Source organism: Chenopodium album, chromosome 6 (assembly GCF_948465745.1).
Source record: "Chenopodium album chromosome 6, dcCheAlbu1.1, whole genome shotgun sequence".
NCBI classification, from domain to species: domain Eukaryota; kingdom Viridiplantae; phylum Streptophyta; class Magnoliopsida; order Caryophyllales; family Amaranthaceae; genus Chenopodium; species Chenopodium album.
The window spans coordinates 23,349,775-23,377,371 of NC_137839.1; the positions used below are offsets into that span (position 1 = coordinate 23,349,775).

The 27,597-nt window shown below is 32.4% G+C and overlaps 1 protein-coding gene across 1 annotated transcript; it reads right to left on the minus strand.

The window, feature by feature from the left end:
• Window positions 1–843: 843 nt before the first annotated feature.
• LOC145634753 (uncharacterized) lies at window positions 844–26,151 on the minus strand. The gene is made up of 19 exons (XM_081686140.1): window positions 25,987–26,151; window positions 25,247–25,501; window positions 22,794–22,918; window positions 12,933–12,977; window positions 12,761–12,842; window positions 12,596–12,664; window positions 11,359–11,529; window positions 11,116–11,181; window positions 10,110–10,178; window positions 7,391–7,480; window positions 7,260–7,294; window positions 6,453–6,722; window positions 5,362–5,462; window positions 5,199–5,281; window positions 2,837–2,956; window positions 2,700–2,748; window positions 2,551–2,612; window positions 1,131–1,192; window positions 844–1,041 (listed from the first exon to the last, which is right to left on the minus strand). The coding sequence occupies exons 1-19, from the start codon at window positions 26,149–26,151 to the stop codon at window positions 993–995; spliced, it is 1,968 nt and encodes a 655-aa protein (XP_081542266.1). The 3' UTR covers window positions 844–992.
• Window positions 26,152–27,597: the final 1,446 nt, after the last annotated feature.

The following is a 27,597-nucleotide window of genomic DNA, read 5'->3' on the forward strand; positions in this document are numbered from 1 at the left end:
TCAAGTATAGCTTATTCTTATGTCTAATTATCATCTTTACAATTGGAGAACGAAACCATAACCCTAAACACTAGTTGATGCCTTGACCCCCCCATGAAAAATCAGTGAGAAATTTATCCTTTGTTAATAGTTGAAATTAGGGATCTAATTATTGGTTGTTATGGAACTCTATATGTATATTATGCCAATAATTTGTATTAAATATAGAGTACATGCATTATATGTATAGCTAACTACTGTTAGGCCTCGTTCAGTTCACCTTATGTTTGCTAAAATGGAATTGTTTTTACTGAACTGAAATTATTTATACTGAACTGAAATTATATTTACTGAATTTTATTTTTTTAATGTGAAGTGAAAAGAGCCTTACAATTCATATTAATCAATGCACAAAAGAAATTTAAATTAAATATTAGATAACAATTATTCCCTCCATCCCTAGAAGTAGAAATGTAATTTAGGGACGGAAAGAGTATACAATACTTTCACTAAGGGCCTATTCACATTTACTGAACTGAGCTGAACTGAAATGGACTGAACTGATTGGAGCTGAACTGAACTGAATTGAACTCATTGGAGCTAAACTGAACTGAACTGAACTGAATATTTTATGAGAGATGGAAATTAGGAGCTGAATTGAACTGAACTGAACTGATTGGAGTTGAACTTAACTAAAGTGAACTGAAATTAAATAAATAAGAACATGCCCTAATACTAGCATATTAAGTTCATAAATATAAATCAAGATAAAAACATCTAAAAGGGCAGAGAACGGACATGCATGTATGTAAATTTTAATAGCCAAAATTAATTGTCTATTAATTCATACATTACTCTAGGAAATTGCATTCATCAAGAAAGAGAAAAAATTAATCTTAAACCCAAAAATAACCAAATCATAGTTTTCCCAATACAACAATTTATGTTTGATAACAAAGCTTAATTCTCTTTCTTTTGTACTCTAATAATTCTAACAATTATTGGTAGGAAAGTTAACTGTTGGTTTTAGATTTTTGGAGCTCTTCTTCAATACGATCTATCCTGAAAATTAGTTAAATAAGAATTTAAGGATTAAAATTATTTATAAATCCATGGTACACCAGCTAATATTTAAAGCTCAATGCACATACCTCAATTGAAGCATTGTAATCTCTTGATGTAGTTCCTTCTCTTTGTTTTGACTAATTTCAAGCTATTAAAACATAAACACTTATCATGAGTATACTATGTTTTTCTTTATTATAAAATTATTAAAAAAATCCTACAAGAAATAATATCAAATAAATATGAAAGGAAATTTTAGAACAACATTAAGAATTATCATAATTGGTTGCATTGTATACGTAATTAAAATAATCTCTTATATCTAAGTATTAAGGAAGTAAATAATGCTTCCTCAAAAAAAAAAAAAAGAAGTAAATAATATTATTACCATAGGGTTGCGAGAGGCGAAAATTGGGTGGTAATAATAAAATGAAGTTTGTTACCCTTGAAGGATTTATGTATTTGTCATGTGTAATTGCTAGATATATAATGGATCAAATTATGGAGATAATTAAGTTTGTTTTTTTGTCGTCGTTATATTACAGCTAGAAGTATCAATGATGTATAATGGATCAAATTATGGAGATAATTAATTTTGTTTTTTTTGGGTTGTCGTTATATCACAGCTAGAAGTATTAATGATATTTGGGCTAGTAAAATATTTTAAAGCCAAATTGAACGGTTCCTATAAGGTCACACAAAGGACCTAGATTGAGCGTTAGAAGAAAAGACCGTGATGGGCCTTCTCCCCTAGGTGGCCGACCATATGGAGTAGATTAAGGGGTTTGGGATCTCTAACCTAATCTACTTATAATAAGATTATAAATAGATTATAACTAGACTAGGTGCCTAGGGTTTTTAAATGAACAATTTTTTTGTTAGTTGAACCCGAGTTAGCAAACACAAAACCAAACCTCTCAAATTCTCTCCTCTCTTACAACTTTCTCCCTTCCTTGTGTTGATTGTGTGTCATTGATAGTAATGGTGTTCGTGGTGTTGCCGGTTGTCCATAAAGATTGTGATCGTGGTGTTTCCCCTTCACTTAACCAATTTAATATTGGTGAACGGCTCATTCCAATCTCGTGGACTAAGTACAGGAACAACGCTTGGAGCTCTATTCTCTCCCTAATTGTCAATCAACTTGCTACGTGAAGATTGTGCTTCAAAGATATTATTATGTGATTCTTGTGTGTTATGCATGTGATCTTGTTTTAGGTTCGTGTCAATATGCATGATTCATGACATTCCACTTAGAATACCTAAATCCCTTCAACCCTATGACTTATTCTCATACCAAACAACTGGTAATGAAAATGATTAATCAGGTCTATTTTCACCATTTAAAAACATTAGATATACCAAACATGATCTTATACTGAATACTCGACATGATTTATTGTTGCTTTTAACCTTATCTAAAGCTTTTTGTATGAGTTTAACTTTTTACGTATACATCATTAAAATAAATTGAAAAGTGCATTTTTTAAAAAACTTTATTATTCTTACCAAAGATTTTTCAATGGCTACAATACTAGCATGAGTACATCCTCCATTGCCGTTGCAATTTTCTGAAAAATAAGCAAAGCGATTTGAGCATTACATTCTTACTATGATTTATATATTTTTTTATTCAGAAGAGAAAGAAATATAATTACCATTAACTAAAAAGGATGAAATTTGTTTCACCATACCAAAAAGGTTTTCCTATATATTTTGAGCAAAATGAGAATATTTATAATTAGCAATTAAACCATTAAAATGTGGCATAATATGCTTTGTGCATAAACCATACCCTTTGAGTGGCGTTGGCTTGTAGAATAAATTGTAGTAGTGAAAACAAACAATTCGAATGATTTGCTAATCTTTCACTTCTAGGAGAAGGTAAAGCCATTGTAGGAGTTGGAATAATAACCTACACACATATATATCTCTTTTTATAATTATAAGACACTTCACTATAATTAAAACAAATGATGATACTTTTGTTCTATTAGAATTCTTCTCTGATACAATTAACATACATAAAAAAAATTGATGACATAGAATTATAGATACAATAGTTAATAGCGTAAATAAATGAAAAACAAAAATAATACTATATATCAGAGAATGGGTGGTTTCCCGCCACCTTCCCCCACCCCGAAAATGGCCGACAGGTCCTCTCAACCCCCAAAACCACCCAGCCACCTTCTCCACTAACCACCACAACACCCTAACCCCACACCGCGAAACCACCCAAACTCACCGGAAAATAGCCACACGTCCCCACTAACCACTGAAACCAGCTGATTTCAACTTTACGACCATAGGTGACCTATCCTCGACCCCCAAAACCATCTTCCCAGCCACCCCGATTCCCAAAACCACCAACAATTCCAACGAAAGTCCATCAGGGTGGCTGGGTAGGTGGTTTCGGGGGTCAGGATTGGGCCAGCTAGGGTTGTTAGTTGAGATTATGTCGGCGATGTCCGGTGGGTAAGGGTGGTGGCCGTTGAGCTTCCGTCGGCGATGTTAGGCAGTCAACTAGGGTTTTGTGGTGGAGAAGGTAGTTGGGAATTTTTAAGGTTTTTTTTTTTTGCTTTTAATTTTTAATTTTTAATTTTTTTAAAATGTTGGACTAATCATGTGTTGACACATGTCATGGTACCTGTTATAATAGGTTGTTGACTTTTTGTTGACCGGTTGGGACTGTTGGAGGAAAACTAAGGGCATAGTTAGGATTGTTAAAAAATAAACCTTAGTTGGGATTGTTAGAAGTAAATCGGCAATAGTTGAGATTAATAAAGTGTATTTTCCTTCATCTTATAATATAGTTTGTATTTTTGTAATGGTTAAACTTTGAAAAATCTGACCAATAATTTTCATTGACATGTACAAAATATTATGGATATTTGAGATATTGTTATATTTGTCTCAATATATACTTTTATGGTAATAGTTTTTTTTTTTTTTAATAATTTTTGTTAATATTCAATTAAAGATATCAATAGTCAAAGGTATGTCTTAAAGATGGTGCAAATAGCAGTGAGAATATTATGGGATGAAGAAAATATGTATTTTTTTTATAGACCCAGTAAAATATAGTTTAGCTTTAAAAATATGTTACATTATTGTGTGCTTGTGATTAATTAAAGGCTTGTTTGGTATTGTTTTTGTTTTTTTTTAAACAAAAAAAAAATTCAAAACAAGAAACAAGAAAAATTTGTTTCTACTTTTTTGTCATGATTTTAATAAGTTTTACCAATTTTTGATTCAATATATTACGTATATTTTGAAAAATAGAAAGCCATAATGACGTCAAATAGACCCTAAACTTTTGAAGGCATTTAAAGTTTAGATATGAGCAATGTATGTTTAATACACCAAATTATAACTACCTTTATTTTTTTAGCATTAAAATTTGAAAGACATATAATTTTAGGTTATTTAAGTTACTTTAATATAATAAGATGTATGTGCTATAATTTTGTGGAGTCAACAGTTTATTTAAAAATTGATAGGTCATAGACTATGAGAAGCATTATGTACAATTATATAATGTTAAATTATATTGGATTTTTGTCAAGAAATAAAGTATTACACATAGCAAAAAGCAGTTGATCAAAACAAGTGTATCAAGAAGCTAATCGTGCAGCAGATTATGTTGCAGATACAAGCCATCAAATTACTGACTATGTAAACATTGATCTATATGTAGATGCTAATTTTTCTTATTTTATTTCTTTAGATAAGTTTGTATTTTTTCTTCAAAAAAGAAAAAAACTATATATAGGATTATAAGTACACACACATATATATTGGTGGTAAGAAGGAGGGGGCTCATTTGAGGGGGAGAAATAAGGAAAATTCCTCAAAATGAGTCTTTTGAGACTTGATCCCTAGACCTCAAGGATACGAGATGAGAGCGATGTCATTACTCCATTACCTCAACCTCGCACCCCACATATATTTGCACAACCTTCAAAGGTGTTTTATATCAACACGTATAGTAAAATATGTATAATGTAATGTAAAATAATGAAAAGTGACAAATAAAATATATTACCTCCCGTCCAAATTACTCGCAACTTTGGAATATTTTATATCTCACAAATAATACCCCAAATATGCGAGTAATTTAGACCGGAGGCAGTATATTAAATATTATAGGGTACCTTTTCATGGTCACCTTTAGTTACTTGAAAACGCCCTTTTATTTGAATAACCCTTTCTTCCATTTCATCGACATTACTTGTCACTAAATACTTGCATAAAATGATTAAACATTTATTGATAATTTAATAAAATTTATTGGTAACATAAAGTATAGATACATGCCTGGTGAAGGTAGGAAAGTTCTTGGAGTTGATTCATCCCCTTGTGAACACGTTGTACTTTCATTGGTGAGTACACGTTCATGATGTTTAGGTGATTTGAAACTGCAATAAAATAATATAATTAAACAATCTTTTATAAACATTATAAGAAAAATAAACAAACATGAGATTTTTTATGTTTTGTTTTATTATTTTTTCATTAGCACATTTTGGCTCAACAATTATTGTCATGATTTATTTCATATGTTTCTCAACATAATTTCACCATAAAATTCTCCTTAGCAAGTGTATCTAAATGAAACAAATAACTTCACCTCAACAAAAAAGAGAATCGGATAAATGTTTGCAAAAAAAACGAAATGAAGACACAAATCAATTACATTACACTTTATTATTGTATCAAAAATCATTTTGATTATTTTTAAAATGAGTCATTTAGACTTTCCTTTTAACCCCTTTATATAGATCTAATAATGAAGAAAATTCAAGAATAATTCAAATATTAACAAAGTACAAGAAGAGTATGGAATATTAAGTACTCCCTCCGTTCCACAATGATATGTTTGGAATCTTTAATTTTTAAAAAATAAGAGAGAATCTTCTAAATTTCTCTCAATTTATAATAACAAATATAGTCATGTGAGATCTTGTTTGTTTTGTCTTGGTGAGTACATTAGTAATATCCTACTTCTATAATTTTTTGCTAGTTTGTGATTAAAGATATTTGTTGTCAAAGATGGGTCAAAACTTACATTGATTTACGGAAACAGAATATCATTTTAAAACGGAGGGAGTAATTTCTTTTTGATGAGCTAGGTAGAAGAGCTACAATGCTTGAAAATGCTATTCGCCAAGAATCACTTAGTTAAGAGAAGGGAGGGTTATGATCAAACTTATAATCTCAATATCATAAGGTGAGCTCTCTACCATTTCCACTAAAGCTTATTAGTTGTATACATGCACAATTTACTCACATATTACAAGGTTTTTAACTTACCTAAATATACGAATGAAGCATTATTCAAAATATATATTCAAAAGTTCAAATATACAAGACCTTTTAATCTAAGAGATATTAGTTAAGAATATAACCTTTCAACTCTCATAGTTGTCTTGGTTGGTATATCTAATGTATAAGTACATGCTGATGAGCTTGCCCTTCTACTATGCAAAGGTAATGAACATTTTTCTACCATTTTTCGCATGCCTTCATTACTTGATACTTCACCTAAATTGTTTGATGATTCGCCCATATTTCTTTCGATGTTCTCTGTTGGACGAGGAGAATTACATTGTGATGCAACTTTAGCATTTTCTGGACTAGCAATGCCTAAATCATCGTCAGAGTTCTGACAATTTGTTCTGAAAGTACAACCCACAGAAAAGAATTATTTAAGACGTTGAAGTAGCAAGTTGTTATTAAGATTTTATACCCCCGGCATCCATTTGACAAAATTTTCATAAAAAAGTCTCATTCACCTTTCGCATAAGTAGTTAGGATGTCGAAATAAAAATTAAAGATGATAAAGTTTGAATTATTAAAGATAAATTATTTGTAAATTAGGGTAGCGAAGTTTGATTGATACAAAATTATTATAAATATAAATAGGTAAAACTTATATATAAAAAAAGTTTATTAGGTGAAGGATTTTTTTGTCAAAAACTATTTAATAAAACTCAGATTTTATAAGATGCTATGTATTAAAAAAAAAATGTTGTAATGAAGTACCTATTTTTATTAGGTAGTTTCTTACATCTTTTTTATTAGGTAGTTTCTCACAAAATTTAAATTTTATTAGGTAGTTTCTCAAAAAAAAACCTTAAGTGAAATGAGACTTTTTATTTTTTATTTTTTACACAGCTATAAATATGTTGCTTTATTTAAATTAAAAGATATACTTGGAAGTTTGGTTATTAGATGATTCGCTATCCTCCTGCATCAAACAATGCATTTTTAGTATTTAAATGAAAAATAATACATATGACGTTATACATGCACACAAACACACATATATTATAAAGGTACTTACGTAAATATTATCCAAACTTTGTGGATGATTATTTGTAGAGCTACCAACTACAGCTCCATTGTCTTTATCAAAATTGTCATCATCTTGGATCTACATAATATATCACACATTATGAAAAATTTATTTTTAGATTCAATATATTTTATAATATGCATTATAGTATTATACTAGCTTTGTAAATAATACTACTATTTATTCTTTCTTTTCATTTAGTTATGGATTTTGGTTCTTTCTTTGAAATACAGAAACCATTAGCTGCTTTTGGTTATTTTTTTTAATAGGGACACCATGAGTGATCTCGCACATTGTCTCATCTAAAATATAAATTCTGCAAACAGGTAACAACCTATGAGGTTTTGGCTTCGTGATTAAAAGAGAATTTGTGTACAATGTGTCACAAGGTTTATAATACTTTATACTCATTGTGGTTCATTTGAACTAAAATAAAAATCAATAAATAAATACTGCTTCCTTTGTTTCTTTCAATTTTCCTCATGTTTTAATGACTACCATCCACAATATATTTTTTGAATAGAATAGAAAAAAGAGGAATTTTAAAGGGAGGAATGTTAGGCATGTAGAAATGCATAACAAGGGGTATTCATGTAATTATACATATGTACAAACGAATGCATATTCTGGTATCATTGGATGATCAAATGGTACCACTGAATATACAGTGATCCTTTATATACACATAATGGTATTATATATGCATTCAGTTGTACTAAATTTATACATAAATAGTACCACTGAGAATCCAATGATACTATATAAACTTTCAGTGGAATAATCAGCATGTGATCCCCCATCACGTGATACAATCCGACCAAAAATAGGTGGGGTCTACCTGTAGACCTCTCTCTTCCTATCTCTCTCTTCTTTTCTCTCCCTATCATGTATTTTTACAATATTTTAATCAATGTTATGTACTTACAAATGCATAACATTCCTCCATTTCCACTTCCTCAAATAAAAAAATATATATTTTTTATTTTACCACCAATAATTGTTCAAAACCTTGGGTTTAAATACTAGTTTGGTAAACGGGTCTAGGCCGCACCCATTACGAGTGTCCACTTTACACGACCAAGGAGCCTCCATCTTAAAACCATATGGCAATAAGGGGAGTAGCCCCTTAGCCTTATAAAGTGGACACAAATTTCTTATTTTCAAAGTGGGATACACTTTCCAACACTTTCTACACTCTTTAATGTGGGATAACACTTTCACTCACATATGGATTTGCTTATGGGCCCAACAAGTTTTCTGCCTAAACGCCCTTTAAATTCGTCAATCCCTTTTTATCTTTTTCTTTTTTCCCCTGCTTTTTCTCTCGATTTATTCTTCTTTAATTCCTTCTAGTGATGCTAATCCACCAAAAATTTTCCAGCAATTTAGATTCCCATTTTTTTCCCCCTCAATCTCTATCAATTCAATGTGTAATTTCATAATAGTTCTAACAACCTCAATCAACTCCTCGTTTCTATTTTATTTGAAACTAGGTTAAATCCCGTGCAATGCACGGTTGTTAAATATTTTTGACTATTTTATTATAAATTTTTTAATATAATGACTTGAGTATTAAAAAATATAGAGTATATTAAAAATAAAAGCATGCAAGAGAAAATATTTTAAAAACATGTAATAGTTATAAACTTATAATGGATAGTTTAATCTTTTAGGAAAAGATTTATATTTTATAGTATAAAACAAACACAATTATGTCATAATTTAGATATAATTTATTTTTTCCTTAAGTAACAATAATTTATTTAGAAGGTACTTTTGGCGGGAAATTTTTTGATAATACGTTGACAAGTGTGTCTTAAGATTCGCTTTTAGTAGTATGTAATTGATTTCAACCTGTTAGATAAAGTATAAAAGAAAACATAGGGGACCAAAGATGAACAACAAAAACAATATTGGAGGGATATCAAGCTTTGGAAACCTATCGCTTTCAAACCTATGCATATCGGACAAAAATCTAGGTAAATTAGGGTTTTTATTATTGATTATGGTAAATTAATCATGTCATCACCGACAGCTATAATTTTGTTAATCATAACGTGTAATTCACGAAATTTATTCGAGTTAATTTCCTTGAATGTCTCACTAAAATCAAATCCCCAATTTGATTTCAAAAACCTAATTTCCTATTAACCCCCAATTAAAGTAGTCAAAAGCATTAAACAACAATACATACATTTTTGCTCGATTGAAATTGCGTATTGAAGCAAGGAGAATTTATTTTTGAAACCCTAATTATAGTTCATTTTCATTTTTCGATTTTAGATTTTTGGCTCAAATTTGAGATAGATTAATTAATGAATAGAGGAGAGAAAATCATTAGAAGGAAAAAGAATAAGGAAAAGTATGGAGTGGCCGGGCCATAAGTGACTTAATGCAAGAGGCTTTGAGCAAAGAGATGGTCAATTTTAATCTTTCAGAAAATTGTTGGCGGTAAAATTTTTTTAAAAAAAATTAATGTTGAAAGCATGAATTATAGTAGGGGGTAAAATTAATTTAGAGGTTATATCATGTTTTGAATGTTTACAAGATCCCAAATTTAAACATTAAAATATATGCAGGGAGTATGTACAAGGTTATTACATAAGAATACATATATGCGCATTACCATTTTTTTTTTTTTTCAGAAAGATGCATGACAAAACTCAAAAAATGAAGCTACATTCTTGCATTGAGTATAAAAAGGTACCAGGGCTGCTTGAGCTTTCACATCTTCTAAATTAAAATTCCAAGTGCTAATGCCTCTTTTGTATTCACTCTGCAAATGAAAGAGCCACATATAACCCCAATATTGTAAGGTAACTATATCAATATTTGTGTTAGGTGAGTATTATTTAGATTGAAATAATTTAACTATAAATGATAAGTTTTTTTTTTTTTTTTTTTTTTTTTTTTTTTTTCTCATAGGTAAGGCGAAGGCATTTTATAACACTATATTTTGGCACGAATCAGTCGAGTTTGGATTTATGGGTGAATCCCTCTCGTAGCTGGGAGCTGAGGGGGGTATAAGAATCCTCATCTTGAAGTGAGTGGGGATTGATCTTATAACCTCAAGTTGTGAAATGCAATCCTTAGTTCCTTACCATAAGACCAAGTACTCTCGGTATAATTGATAGAAATTCCATCTTGAAAGGAGTACTAATGTACTATACATAAAACTATTATGATAACTTACTTATCAATTCCTACCTTTTAACATTTGAGATTACTCTTATAAATAATGTTTAGAAAATTATACCCTTTAACATGTTTATTCACTTAATTACCCTTATTAATGTTAGTTTCCTATTTTTTTTAAACAATTAAGAATAGTTTGCGGACATAGTGTTTAGAAAATTATACCCTTTAACATTTATTATCGATAAAAATATTTGTTTACATATTTTCCCTCATTATTATTGGCAACAACTGAATTAGTGGCATAAGCTCAAACAAAAAGAGCTCAATGGACATTGCTAGATATAGCGTGCGCATCACATGCGTTATCTGGTATCACTAAACAATTAAATCTGGTATCACTAAACAATTAAATTAGTTTTAACTTGAGCTTACACCAAAATTCATTAATATTTTGTTATATTTTACTTTCAAGTTAAAAATGTTCTTCAATTAATCAAAATTCAAACCATATATATTGTCTCTTATGACCATAACATCAGTAATATAAATCACATATATAAAAATATATATTATACCTGAGAGAGTTCCTCTTTCTCACCATAAGCCATTTTCTTTTCGGCAAGCATATCTTCTTCTTTCCTCTGTTAATAGAATATAAATAAGATCAATCAATAATAAATAATTTATTATCTCTCCGCCAATTGGTTTTGTAGTTAATCCCTATTTTTGGGTGAGAAAATCATCATTAAGTAAGAACAGCAATTAGTATATAAAGTATATATAGTAATAAACATTAAAAGTAAAGGTAAGTAGTGAACCTTCAGTGCTTTTATTCGATCTCCAAGAGATGGCAAACCATCCAAAAGCGTTCGTGTGATGTACTCATTTGATCTAGCTTGTTTAAAGAATGCATGCTTTATCAACTTCTTAACCGTAGGTCTCTTTGCTGGATCTTTAACCAAACAACTAGCAATCATTTGCTTAAATGACTGAATAAAAAATGTAATCATGTTAAATAAAGCACAAAAGAGTACTTTTATTAATCAATTTTTTTATTTTTTAAATTTACTTATAAATTATTAAATATTAAGGGAAATGTTGTCAGAAACTACTTAAAGATGGACAATTTTGTGTACAAATACCCATTTTATTTTTTAATTTGTTAACAACTACCCCTAAGGTACCTAAAGTTTGTCTAGCACTACACACAAATGGATTTCTTCCAATTAAGACAATTGTAGAGCCCACACCTACGTTTTCCCACCTAATTAACTCCCTTCCCAACTATCTTTATCCTCTTTCATTAACTTTTCCTCCATTTTCCTTCTCTTTTAAGCTTTCACCATTTTTATTTGACCTAAGTGAATCTTAGAGAAGAAAATGCTTTCCCCTTCACCAAAAATTTCTCTTCTTTCTTCTCATGCAAAGTCTCTCTCTTTCCTACTTATTAATTAAAGCACAATTGAATTCAAACCTAAAACCCAAAAAAAAAAAATTCAAAACTCCTAATTCATTAATTCAAACCCTAAACCCTAGATATTAAAATCCCCAAACTAAATTGAAGCCATAAACCCTAAATTGAATTCCTAATTATGATAATTGATGTTAATTAAAACCCCTAAACTAATTAAATAGACCACGATTACAACAAATAGCTTAAAATAAACATTACCTGATTTGGTAAGAAATTGAGTTTAATTGTTCGAATTTTTGTATGTTGGATAAATTTGGAGGGGGGGGGGGGGGGAGGGGAAGAATAACAATAATACTTTAAATAAGTGGGAAGAGCATTAATTGGGTGGGAAAACGTAGGTATAGGCCCTACAAATGGCTCAATTGGACGAAATTCATTAGTGGGTAGTGCTATATAAACTTACTTTAGGCATCTTAGGAGTAGTCATCCACAAATAAAAAATGGTTAGTTGTTAACAAAATTGCTTATCTTCAGGTAGGTTGTGGTAAATTTTCCAAGATTAAAAATACACATGTTTCATTAAATAATAATGAAGGAAGGTTTAATTAGTTCTATCAATATATAATGAGGATCATAAATACCTTAGAGAACTTCTTATCCCTTTCATAATTAAGAGTAGGAGGTGCATATTGTATGGTCATAAGTAAGACCTGTGTAAAATAATTGTTAGTCTATAATAAAAATAATCTATAATCAAGTTAAGAATAAAAATATACATTAATTTCATAATTTTATGATTATATTACCTTCATTGGAGGATATTTTGAGAAGGGAGCATGCCCATGAGCTAGCTCTAAAGCAGTTATGCCGAAGGACCATATATCAGCTCTATAAAATATGATAATTGATTCTAATGATAATTTCATTGTGTAGCAAAGTTGTAGTAAAATTACAATAACTATAGAAAAAAGTACTTACTTGAAATCATATCCATTGTGTTGTTCCATGACTTCTGGTGCCATCCTGAGACAAATAACATCAATACTTTTATTCCCTTATAATTTCTTTCCACTTCTATTAACAATGTGAATATGGTCATGAGTGCTAATTGTGCTGACCTCTATGTATCATGAAAAGTTACATAAATACACATTATGTTGTTATTTCCACTGCTATTAGCAATTGAAAGATTCTGTAAATTTAAGTCTTTTATGCTCAATGAGGAAGTTTTGCTTGATCAATGAGAGCGTGCACATTAACAATTTTGAGCGGTCTCATTGCATCTTTCAAATGGGCCCACTACTTTTGAGCGCAAGTGCCCAATTTGTGATTGGACGCGCAACCCTATCCCTACAGGTCTTATCCATCTCATTGAGGGTGTGCATATTTTCATCATGGGCGCTCTAGACTGGGTTTTTTTAGATAATATCTCTAGTTTCTTTTAATTTTCCTTGTAGTATATATATACTTCTTTATTTTGTTTTTCAATTATCAAAAATTATAATTTTATTTTTAGCTTGATTAGAAAGAGAAATTGTAGAAATAATTAATCCTTTCAATAATTTAATGTAATACAAGTTCATTTTCCTTCGAGTTTGAGTAAAATTATCTTTCTTTCAATTAAATTTGGCTTACTTTTAGTTCATCATTAGTATTAATTGTTTCATCATAAGTATGGTTAGAAATTAATTGTAGCTTTAGATATTTGATTAGTTTAATTTCATGTTTAATTCAATTTTAATGATCATGTTATATATCTAGCTCTCTAATTGCTTTAAAATTCACTATGCTTAGCAATTATACATTTAGTTAAGGGGATTAATGAAGCTTAATCACACATTATTGAGTTAATTAAGAGGGGATTAGATATGATTTTATGATTAAATTGATTGGATGAAGGTGACATGTTATTTGTTGTAAGGGGATTGTACACCCTTATATTGAGCATGATTGCATATTGCTTTTAATATGACTTGTGAATAATGATTAAAAGCAATATATTCTATTGCATTTTGGTTTTTATTTCTCTTATTAACTAACCATGGTGAGATCTAGCTTAGGTTTATGAGTTTTAAAATTTGCTCTCGAATATAATAATTTCTTCCCTTTGCATTCTTCATTTGCACGATCACTCGATTAAATCTCTTACTTGCCATGTATTTGTTTTGTATTTAGTAGTATAAAAACAGTTTGATTGAGTGTTTGATGTCTTCAACTATTTTTACCTTCATCATCTTTTAAATATAAATTAATTTTATTTTTGCTTGTTTTCATTTGACAATTCCCATTAGTACTCGTGCGTTCGGAAACAAGAGAAGTCGCTATTTTCTAGTATTTTAAAGTTCCATATGTAAATTTTGGGACCGTCCATAAAAAAATTTCCCCCTACCGGTGGGTTAGAAATTAAACCCACCGGTGGGATGATCCTTTAGCAAAAATCACCATTTTTTTTTTCACATAGTTTATTCCGCTGTGCAAGTTAGTGTTGGTGCAGACTTTGAGTTGATGACTTGATGTATACATTACATCATGCGTGGTTAATAATTTAAAGATTGAGATTAAGTTGCTGGTGTGTGTCATGGTGTGGATCCTCCCGGACGAATATTGGGGGCGGCATACATGAGGTTTTCACCAAAAATAAAAAAATAAAATGACTATCTTGTGTCGTGAGACAAGATATATTTGGTTCTCCTTGTTCCGTGAGACAAGGTTTGTGACTTGATTCGAGCATGATTTTGCTCTTTTTGATATGAGTGTGGTCTACGTACTCTTAAAAGACTAAGAGATTTGAGTGTGGTTTACTCTGACAGACCAGTAAAAGATTTGAGTGTGGTTTACTCTGAAAACCAATATTTGATTGAGCTCGGTTTTACTCTAGAAAAACAAAAATTGTTATATTTGCAGGTTCGAAAAGAATGACGTTCCTATTGATTGATGACTGATGAGTTCGAAAAGATGAACGTTCTCATCGTTGAAAAAGAAGAAACAAAAATTGAAGGCGACATCACAAGAGTGTGCATCTCGACTTCACCAATTTGAAGAATTTCCAATCGCAACGTTCGTGTAACTGCCGTTACGATTGCGGGAGGGTGTTAGAGATAATATCGGAAAATATATGTGTGATATATTTTCCGTATTGATCTTATTAGGAGAATAATACATTTAGGTTTATTATACTTTAAGATATTACTAAAGTTTAGGTTTTGTATAAATACTCTACCTATTGATGAATAATAAACAACCCATCCTATTCTATTCTATTTCTTCTCCTTAATTTGTCATTTTTCCTATATTTCATGGATAGTCATTAAGACTAATACATCTTTCCATAGGAATAAAATAGAGTATAAGTAGTTCATTATGCACAAAATGCGTGTGTGAATTTTTTTAATGCAAGAAATAAGTTGGTAATTGTTATAGATTAGGAAATTTTGTGTAGAACTACCCTAAAGATAGGGTCATTTGTGAACAACTACCCATATTATTTTTATTTGTTTAGAACTACCTGTAAGTTTGGAAAATTTTGGGTAGCACTACCCACTAACCTTTTTCGTCCAATTAAAACGTTATTTTGATCAAATTTTTCACTTTTTTCAATTACAATGGCCAATTAATGCTAAAATAAGCAAAAACCCCAATTCAATTAAACCTCCAAACCTTAGAAATTAAAATCCCCAAATAATACTACCCTCATGAACCCTAAAATGGATTATGATTAGAACCCTAATTAGGTTAATTAAAGTGGATTAAAACCTTTATACAAATTGGGAGAGTTAATTGGGTGGCAAAAGTAAAAAAAATGAGCTCTGATAACGTCTTAATTGGACGAAAAATGTTAATTTAACCCTATCTTTAGGGTAGTTCTGCACAAAATTTCCTATAGATTATTTGTTAAAATACCCTAGTCATTAAAAAATGATAGATAAAAAAAATTTATGTAAATGATTAAAAGACTTAACAAATTTAAAAGTTCAAAATAAAAAATCAAAGAGACATGGATGAATATATGTTCACTTAATTAGCACCATTTTAAAAAAAATATGATTTTTTTTTTCAATTATTTATGGAGAATCGTATTTTAAGATGTTTTTTATTTTATTTTATTTTACTTTATTTTTTTTTTTTTTGAAAGGGAATTTGAAGATGTTATTTATTTGCTTCTATATTAATAATTGCAATAAGGAATTATGTCTATAGTTTTTAAAAAAAACAATCATTTTATAAAATTCTTTTTGTATGAATATTGATTTTTTCCATTATTAAAATAAGGTCAAACAGGTATTATTTTATTTTTAAGGAGACACACCTCACTCATTGAATTGGATTATATAATTAAAATAAGGATCATTATGGCATAAAAAAAAAATAAAAAATAAAAAAATAAAAAAATAAAAAAATCACAGGTTGATCAATAAATTTAGCTTTTTTAAGAAGATTGCTTGTAGCTCTATTGTTTCTTCCACCATTTAAAGTTAAGAAAATATCATGAATCCCCTAGTTGTTGACCAATCTCTTTGATCAAATTATGCAATTCCTTGTGGCTTTTGTTTACTTTATTTATTACTCGCTCAAAAATAAAATATTTCTGCTCACTTGTATTTTGTGTGATAAGTGCATGTTTGATCAAATCTATCTTTTAATACGTCCTAAGGCAACTTATGAAAATTTAATATTTTAAAATTACACATTGAAACAATGCTAAAATGATCACATGTAATAATTTTATATTTGTACAAATGTACCAATGAACAATCAATGTTTTTTTTTTTTTAATTTTTTTTATTTTATTTTTTTTATTTAGTTTGAACCAATGAACGGTAAGTGGGTAGAACAAAAAAAGAATTGAGGTATTAAACCTAACGAGGAATTTTAAAGGGAGGAAAGTTAGGTATTTGTAAATGCATAACATTGATTAAAATATTATTAAAACACATGATAGACAGAGAAAAGAGGAGAGAGATAGGAAGAGAGAGGTATGTATGTGGACTCCACCTATTTTTTGGTCGGATTGTATCACGTTATGGGGGACCACATGTTAATTGTTCCACTGAAAGTTTATATGGTACCATTGAATCCTCAGTGGTACTATTTATGCATAAATTTTGTACAACTGACTGCATATATAATACCATTATGTGCATATATAGTATCACTGTACATTCAGTGGTACCATTTTATCAACCAATGATACCAGAATATGCATTCGTTTGTACATATGTATAATTACATGAATACCCCTTGTTATGCATTTGTAAATGCCTAACTTTCCTCCATTTCTAGTTCCTCAAACCTAACATTACTCTATCTAATTCATGACAGTGAAGGAGTTCGAAATTAAATGAGCTCTACAAGAGGGAACAAAAAAAAGGAAAAGTTATATTTTTTGATAATGAATAAAACAAAATTTATAATGAGTCATGCTAAGTCACGATTATAGTTAAAAAGAAGAAAATATTCGAAGTGAAGAGTGTTAGATTATGTAAATAATTTAGTATATAATTAGTTTGTAAATGACTAATATAGCCTTAACTCTAACCTAGTGTTAAGCTTGTATTATATATTGACTTTTGATCAATGAGAAAGGCACGGAAAATATTCTCATATTCTCTCATGGTATCAAGAGCTTAGGTTTTTCGATCTGAAACCCTAACTCTCTTCCGCTCTTCTTCCTCTTCTTCTTTAAATTTTTTTTCGGTTCTGCTTTTCCTCCAATGGCTGATCAGAAACCTCATCCTGCGACCCTCGTCCCTAATATCAAGACCTGCATCCCTATCACGCTTGATTATGATGGCAAACAATTCAATGTTTGGTCGACTTTTTTTCAACTCCATTGCCGCACGAACTTAGTCATAGACCATATCATTCCCATTGTTGATGACAAGGGCAAGGCTCCTGAAATTTCTGACAAAACTCAATGGCAGCGTCTCGATGACATAGTTCGTCAATGGATATACAATACCATTTCTACTGACCTTCTTAATACTATTATCGATCCCGATGACAAGGCTATTGACGCTTGGAATCGATTGAAATTTTTTTTCCTCAATAATAAGTCTGCTAGGGCATTGTAATTGGATGCTGAATTCACAAATACCAAGCTTGAACATTTTGCTGGTGTGAAGGCTTATTGCACCCATCTCAAATCTCTTGATGATAATTTAAGGAATGTCGGAGATCAAGTCTCTGACAACCGTATGGCGTTACAGCTTTTGAAGGGTTTATCGGAGGATTACAAACCTTTCCGCACTTCTGTTCGTCATCTCACCCCTTTTCCTTCTTTTGATGCTTTGCGTTCCATGTTGGAACTGGAAGAACAAAGCAATGCTACTGACCTTCAATCCGAGTCTTTCGAGGAGGCGCATATGGCTCACTCCTCTGTTTCGGCTTCTAAAAATCAGGCTGCAAACTCCCACAATTCTGGTGGTTCTCGTGGGAACAATGCAAAAAATGGTGGCCGGAAAAATAACAAAAGTAAGGGTGGTGGTAGCAAGGGCAAAGGCGGTGGTGGTTCTACTGGCCGAAACAACCAGCCGCCACAGCCGCCGCAGCAGGGGGGTGGATGTTCCCTCCCTCGTGGACTTATTGGTAGCAGGGGCCGTGGGCAACCCCTCCTTGTCCGTACCCAGCACAAGGTCCTGGGCCAGCTCAGTGGGCAGCAGCCAGGCTGAGTCAGCCACAGCACCAGCAGCCCGGTCTTCTTGGGCCTAGGCCTCCTCAAGCCTACTTCATGACCACTCAGTCTTCTAGTTCGGAATATGTGCCGACTAACATCGAGCAAGCGATGCATACTATGTCTCTTACCGACCCGAACTACTACATGGACACCGGAGCTACATCTCATATGACGAACTCTCAAGGTAATTTATCGTCATATTTCAATTTGAGCAAAAATAATAATAATTCTATTATTGTTGGTAATGGTAGCAAAATTCCTATTCACGGTTATGGTCACGATTCCTTAAATCAAAACACACTTCAACTCAAAAATGTCCTCCATGTTCTCAAACTTGTCAAAAATCTCATCTCAGTTAGAAATTTCACTATTGATAACAATGTGTCTATTGATTTTGATCCTTTTGGGTTTTCTGTGAAGGACTTGCAGACGGGGAGCAAAATAGTGAGATGTAATAGCAGTGGCGATCTTTACCCTTTCTTCACCGATCGTCAACTCCTTTCAACCTCTATTTCGTTAGCTTTTGCAGTTTATCTCTCCTAGTGTATGGCATTCCCGATTAGGTCAACCGGGCAATGTAATTTTAAGTTCTTTGCGTAGTAGCAATCTTATCAATTGTAATAAGGCTAAGAAACATGTTTGTCATTCTTGCCCATTGGGAAAATTAATAAAATTGCCTTTTTTATGATTCCGAGTCTCATACTACTATGCCATTTGATCTTGTTCATAGTGACTTATGGACCTCTCCTGTTCTTAGTACTCTTGGCCACAAATATTATGTTCTATTTCTTGACAATTACACGAATTTTCTATGGACTTTTCCGATCTCGTCTAAGTCTCAAGTCTATAATTTATTCAATCGTGTGAGAACATATATTAAAAACCAATTTGAGAGAGAAATAAAAGCTTTTCAATGTGACAATGGTCGTGAATTCGACAATGACTCTTTCACTAAGTTTTGTCATCAAAATGGCATGACGTTTCGTATCTCTTGTCCATATACTTCTCCTCAAAATGGTAAGGCCGAGAGAAAAATAAAAACGATCAACAACATTGTTCGTACTCTTCTATGTCATGCATCTTTGCCTCCTTCATTTTGGCACTATGCTTTGGAGATGGCTACTTATCTCCATAATATTTTGCCCACAAAAATTCTTGGTTACAAATCACCGACTCAAATTCTTTATCAAAAGAATCCCGACTATTCCCATCTTAGAGTGTTTGGTTGTTTGTGTTATCCTCTTTTCTCTTCTTCCAAAATACACAAACTTCAAGCTTGATCAACTCCATGTGTTTTCTTAGGATTTCCTTCAAATCATAGGGGATATAAATGTTATGATATGTCGAGTCGAAAAATACTTGTTGCTAGGCATGTGTGGTTTGATGAGTCGGTTTTTCCTTTCTCCAAAATCCATTCTCCACAAACGCACACTTATCATTTTTTGGGCGAGTATTATCATCCCTCGGTGCAGCAACTCATAGCATCTCAAGGACAGATGCTTGCAACTACTTCACCCATAACACACAGCCAGCAAACGCTGGTGCGGGGAGGGTAGAGCAAGCACCTGCCACTGCTCAGCCAGCTGGGTTTCCAGCGCCCGATGGCTCGACAGAGGATGCTGCTGCCCCTCTCGCTGCTGGGCAGTCCTCGCACAGCCAGCCTACCCTGCAGGCAGCTTGCGGGGGTTTGCCTCACTCTCCTACCCCCTCCTCTCAGCATCACACTCCCAGCTCACTCTCTCCATTGCATGACGCTCCCCCTAGCACTCGGCAATGTGGTTTCTTACCACCTCCTGTCAGCCCCGCTGGGTTAAACGCGGGTGCTAGTGTGGGGGATGTTCAGTCTAGCGAGACCGAGCTTCCCATTCCTCGTGAATTATTTCCATCTGTCTCAATCACCTCACATTCCTCTTCCACTCCAACACCATCTCATTCTATGGCTACTCGTAGCAAACATGGCATTGTCAAGCCCAATCCAAAATACAACCATCAAGCTAATCACACTTCTACCTCCATATCCCCTATTCCAAAGAAACCGGTTCATGCCCTTCGTGACCATAATTGGAAAATTGCTATGCAGGAAGAATTTGATGCTCTTATTGATTATGGTACTTGGAAATTGGTTCCTCGCCCATCGAATAAAAATATTATTCGATCTTTGTGGATTTTTAGACATAAAACAAAGTCTGATGGTTCTTTCGAGAGGCACAAGGCTTGGCTTGTTGGTGATGGTAAGACTCAAAGGGAAGGGATTGATTGTGATGAAACTTTTAGTCCGGTTGTTAAACCGGCAACTATTCGTGTTGTTCTTAGTCTTGCTTTGGCTAAGTCCTGGTCTATTCATCAATTGGATGTGAAGAACGCTTTCTTACATGGTAATTTAAATGAAACGGTTTACATGTATCAACCTCTTGGGTTCAAGGATCCTTCTCGTCTAGATCATGTTTTCCTTCTTTAGAAATCTCTCTATGGTTTGAAACAGGCGCCCCGCGCTTGGTATCAACGATTTGCAGACTTTGTGGCTACTATTGGCTTTGTTCACAGCAAATCTGATAACTCCTTGTTCATTTATCACCATGGTAATGATACCGCTTACATTCTTCTCTATGTTGATGACATTGTTCTTACTGCTTCTTCAGAGGCTCTTCGCCGTCATGTGATTACACAACTTAGCTCTTAATTTGCTATGAAGGACTTGGGACCATTGAGCTATTTCTTGGGTATTGCTGTAACCCGAAATAATAATGGTTTATTTTTGTCTAAGAAGAAATATGCTCTAGATATCATTGACAAAGCACGCATGTCTAATTACAAACCATCCCCTACTCCGGTCGACACCAAAGGGAAACTGAGTATTACTTCCGGGGTTCCGTATGATGATTCGACCTCCTATCGTCGTTTGTGTGGTGCTTTGCAATATTTGACGTTCACTCGTCCTGACATTTCTTATGCGGTGCAACAGGTTTGCCTCTTTATGCATGCCCCTCGTGTGGAACACATGAATGCGTTGAAACGCATCGTTCGTTACATTCAAGGTACGCCCGATTTTGGTTTACATTTATATAAGTCATCCGTCTCATCTCTCCTATCTTATACGGATGTCGATTGGGGTGGGTGTCCGGACACTCGCTGCTCTACATCAGGGTACTGTGTTTTTCTTGGTGATAATCTGATTTCTTGGTCGTCTAAGCGACAACCTACTCTGTCTACGTCTAGCTGTGAGGCAGAGTACAGGGGCGTTGCCAATGTTGTTTCTGAATCTTGTTGGATTCGAAATTTATTGCTTGAGCTCCGACGTCCTATATCTAAAGCAACATTGGTTTATTGTGACAATGTGAGTGCCATCTATCTCTCTAGTAATCCGGTTCAACATCAGCGCACTAAACACATTGAAATGGACATACTCTTTGTTCGTGAGAAAGTTCAAAAGGGTGAAGTTCGTGTCCTACATGTGCCTTCCCGATACCAGATTGCAGACATCTTCACCAAAGGTCTGCCTAAGGTTTTATTTGATGATTTTCAGGACAGTCTAAGCGTTCGTCGTTCTCCCGTTTCGACTGCGGGGGAGTGTTAGATTATGTAAATAATCTAGTATATAATTAGTTTGTAAATGACTAATATAGTCTTAACTCTAACCTAGTGTTAAGCTTGTATTATATATTGACTTTTGATCAATGAGAAAGGCACGACAAATATTCTCATATTCTCTCAAAGAGGAAGTATAATAAATCTAAGCACAAATTCAAGGTTGACATATAATATCATAATACTTATTATAAGGACATGTTTACATTTACTTAATTGAACTGAACTAAAATAATTGGAGCTAAACTGAATGGAATAGAGCTGAAATGAATATTTTATGAGAGAAGGAAATTAGGAGCTGAACAGAACTGCTTGAAGCTGAATTGAACTGAACTAAACTGAAATTAAGCTGATGTGAATAGGTCCTAAATTCCATAAAACATTAAAACAATATAAAATTTAATTGTTTTTCTCTATAAGATAAAATGAGTTTGTTTAGCTTAGTATGTCTTGCTGTCTATATTAACTTTAAAGGTTATATTCAATATTTAGAATATGTAATCACATTATGACGTTTGAGAACGCTAACATGATAAATAATTCAAGATACAAAATGGTGCATTTAATGGAAAAACTTATACCAACAAGGAGTCCCAACAAATGTATTTCTCGTTCGTTGCCTGTCTCCCGAGTCAAATAAGCATGTTGAAACACCTAAATCTCCCAATTTAACAGCACCACGTGAACCAATGAGAATATTACCCGCCTGTTAAATAAAATGTAGGTTACTTGATATTATTGAACAAAAAAAAAAAAAAAAAAAAAAATGGAATGACAAATTAACTATTTCTACTTTATTTTCATGGACTATGTAAATACCATTCAAATAGAGCTATCAATTCAGATATTTTTGTGCGCTTTCTTAGTTACTATTGTTTTAAAGTCAACTATACTATAACATTTTGCTTCTATTCGCTTTGTGATACAAATTTGTATAACCTGATCTACATGTGATGGACGTGAGCGAATTTGAATAAAAGGCCTAATAAACCTAGAAGCATAGATTTATCAATAAAATAAACGGAAATTTCACCAAATGCCTGTGAGTTATTTTTTTTATTCACCAAATACCCATCAAAACTTTTAAATTCACTAAATACTCCTGAGTTTAAGAAAAATGTCACCAAATGCCCTTAATGACCAACGGCGGTTAACACCGTTAGTCATTAATGACTAATATGCCACGTGGCAGCCTCTAATTGGTTGTTGTATAGTACGCCGGTGGTCACCAAATTTGTACTATAGAGCGCCGATGGTCCATTTTTGCCGGCGAGGGCAGCCCCCCCACCCTCTGACACCCCTCCCCTACCCCATCCCTCTTCTCCCTGCGTTTCCCCTCCCCTTAAACCCCTTCCCCACCTCGAAAAACCCCCCTCCCTTCACGGCCGGCGCCCAAACCCCCTCCCCGACGCCGGCGAACCACTTTTGCCCACCCCCCACCATCCCCACCCCTTTTCCCCCCTAAACCACCATCCTAAAAACCGAAAACCCCCCAAATAAAAAAACCCCAAATCGAAATCTAGGGTTTCGATTTGGGGGGTTTTCGGTTTTTTTGGGTGGTGGTTTAGGGGGGAAAGGGGGTGGGGATGGCGGGGGGTGGGGCGAAAGTGGTTCGCCGGCGCCAGGGAGGGGTTTGGGTATTAGAAAACAAACATTCATACAAGTATACAACTTTATATTTCAAAATTAACGTAGGTTAAAGTACAAAGCTACATGTCACTTTAAATTTTAAGGATAATCATAATTTAACAAAAACTTGTGAAAGTGTTTTTGCATCTATGCGCTTATACTTTAAAATATCATACGTTATGCTAGTTTTTTACCCGAGTTAAATCCGAAATAGTGTTGATTAATTTGAAATCTGAAATAGTGTTGATAAGTTTGTTTTATTTTTTTCTGGATAAAATTTTCTAGTATAAGATTATTATCCCCGAATCAAAACTTGTCATTTGGTTTATAAAAGAATCAAAACTTGTCATTTGATTTATAAAAAAATAAAAAAAAAATATTATCTAAGGATTCAGGTTAAAAAAATATTTACTTTCCTCATTTAAAATATGAAGTATTTATAATTATATGAGATAATTTGAGCTATTAAGGCCTGTTTGATTCACCTTAATTTTGCTGAACTAAAATTATTTTTACTGAACTGAACTTATTTTTACTGAACTGAACTTATTTTTACTGAACTGAACTTAATTTTACTGAACTGAAATTATTTTTACTGAACTGAAATTAATTTTACTGAACTGAAATTATTTTTACTGATTTTCTATTATAATTCTTCTTTAAGAAAACTGAATTATACTGAACTGAGCTTATTTTTACTGAACTGAAATTATTTTTACTGAACTGAAATTAATTTTACTGAACTGAACTTATTTTTACTGAACTGAAATTATTTTTACTTAATATTATTTTTTTAAGGTGAATCAAACAGGGCCTTAATTACACAATTTTTCCACATGTTACTATTAATTTTATTATTTTTTGTTTTTTATTTTTTATTTTTTTGAAAGGGCATGTTACTATTGATTAGTAAAGTAATAAATACTATATATATATACACACACTGACACACATACAAATAAAGTTATACGTTTTACTTTAATAAAATACAAGATCTAGATACAAATTATAATTATTCTTGATAGTGTCTAGGCATTTGACTAATACCAATATAAGTGTATGTAAGAAGCACAAATAATTGTTAAATACTAGAAATACATGTAATGCTTTAGTGGGATTAAGTAATAAGGTTTAATATGTTCTAAGAATACATTCAACAATGCTGTGGCGAAAATTGTTGCACCACAAGTTAACTTATACACCTTATCATAGAGGATTGTCTGTTTTAGTATACTACTACTTCCGTTTTATATTATTTGCAACGATTTGACATAATGTAGAGAAAAAAAAAAGTCTAATCGTTGCAATATATAAAACGAAGGTAGTATATACATTTCAACCAACGTAAAATGTTTAATATCACTTCAGTATGATTTAACAATTATTAAAAGGCTAAACTACTTACTTTAACATCTCGATGTATGTGGCCATGACTGTGGAGATATTCCAAACCCTTCAAAACCTCACGTAATATTGTGGCTATGATTACTTCCTCAAACCCGTCTGGATGGGCAGCCTTTAAAATATGAAGACATGAACCACCAGCCATGTATGGCATGACCACCCATAAATTATGGTCATTAACAAATGAACAATGTGATTTTAGAACATTTGCATGATCAACCAAGAACATTGTATGCGATTCCCTAGATATATTTTTCTGCAAAATTCAATAAATACATTTTATATATATGTTGCAAAATACTCTTATATAGACCCTTTCACTAACTTTTTATCTCATAATCTCATGTTATTCTACTTCCTCGGTTCTTTTTTACTTGACTTGTTTCTTTTATCACGCTTGCCAATACAAAATTTTAACGATCAATAACTTAAATTCTCCATAAGTAAAAATTATAAAAGTTATATATTGTTATAGTACTTATTGAGACGAATCCAAAAAGATCATACATGAATATATTTTTTCTTACATATTATTCACAAAAGACGGTCAAAGGAGGGGTGGTGAATAGTGTAAAAGTCAAAGCGGGTCAAGTAATAAAGAACGGAGGAAGTATAATATATTTGTTTGTCTAAATCCAATAGGAAGATTAATTATGAACGAAAAAAGTACAACATCAATTACAAAAGTACAACATATGAAAGTAACATTGATTATTTGTGATCAGAAGCAATCAAATTTACCAAATCGCTATTGCAACGTTCAAAGTCAAGGATCTTGATGGCAACAATCTCATTGTTAAGTATACATAGAGCACGATAAACCAATGCACTAACACCTTCACCTATCTCCTCTAACAAGGTGTAGTGCTCTGGTCCAATTGGAAACTTTTTCTTCTCTTTATCCATTATTTAGGTATATAATATAAAATCATATAGGTAAATACATAATAATAAATGAAGAAAAAAGAGATAAAAAGGTAACTACATCTTAAATTTATAGTAAAAATAATTTAAAATATATGTCATTCTAACTTCAGATGAAAAAAATAGGAGAAAAAAATGGATGTCAATCAATGACTCTCATTCTCTCACAGTGCTTCTCCACACACGTAAAAGACAAGCCATTGAAATAGCCACAAAATGAGGAATTTTAGGAGATACCAAATTCAACTTCTATTTTTAAGCAGTGATCTCATTTTATAAGTGTTTTGTATTGTAATTATATAGTGTGATTACTTTATCCGTCACATAATCTAGTACTTAATTTTATTTTTAAGATTTAAATATAGATCTTTGGCACAAAATTTCTAATTAATTAATGTATACCATGAACATAAGCATATAAGATCACATTAGATTTATTTTAATGTGTAACATTATCAATTCAACTTTTTATAACTTTGTTATACACAACAATGATACCCATGTATAAACATATAGTAAAACAATAAACTTATATTTATTTAGGTAATCATTATAACCAATTTCATTTTTAAAGATTTTAAAAAGGTTAATCAATGGGGATTGGAGAGAGTAGTAATTTCTTTTTTTTTTTTCAAATATTTGACAAATATATAATGTGCTAACTCCGCCTTACCAAAGGTGCAAAAAAAATTATCAAATTGTTAGAAGTTTTTTTTATTTTTTTTTTTTATTTTTTGGTAAGTGTTGTACTCTACAGGAATATAATACTCGTGCGTGTTAAAATAAAAAAGAATATAATACTCATGTATGACCGGAGTCATAATTAAAAGGTTACTTTTTTTTTTCTTTTAAATGCCACATGTTGCAATTTAATCAGTAAAAAAAAATTTAAAAACAAAATGAACAAAACCTAAAATTAAAACCCTTCCTAGCCCCCCTACACCTTCCCCCTCCCCATCGAAAAACCCCCAGCCCCTCCCATTCCCCCCGCCGGATATCCCAACCCTTTCCCCCGCTGCAAAACCTAACCCCAACCCAAAACATCATTCCCGCCCTTCCCCACCCCACATCTGCCCGGAGCTCTTCTCCCTTACCTCAACTCCTCCTTTCCACGCATCGTAAAATGCCCTTTCCCCTTCTCTAACCCTCAAAATTGCCTCCCTCTGATCCTTCTCCCACCCTCGAAATCAACAAGGGGAGGTTTTATGGGTAAAAAGGAGGGTCCGACATTTATTATGGTGGGGAAAGGGGCGAGCAAGATGTTTTGGAGTGGGGTGTAGGGTTTGCCGGTGAGGAAGGGGGATGGGGTGGGGTTTGGTTTATACCAAGGTGGGGTTTTTTTTAGACCAATTAAGTCTTAACAGTTGTCAAGTAATCTATTATATAAGGTTGTTGAGTCATCACTTGTTAGAAGAAAACGCCCCCCTA

What these genes read in the sequence shown, in the direction of transcription:
- LOC145634753 (XM_081686140.1), bottom strand. Translation starts at nt 26,151, where the DNA reads ATGGATAAAGAGAAGAAAAAGTTTCCAATTGGACCAGAGCACTACACC. An exon ending in TCTAATAACCAAACTTCCAA is followed by an intron (nt 6,723 to 7,259) that starts GTATATCTTTTA and finishes TTGTACTTTCAG; the next exon opens with AACAAATTGTCAGAACTCTG. An exon ending in AAGCCAACGCCACTCAAAGG is followed by an intron (nt 2,749 to 2,836) that starts GTATGGTTTATG and finishes CAAAATATATAG; the next exon opens with GAAAACCTTTTTGGTATGGT.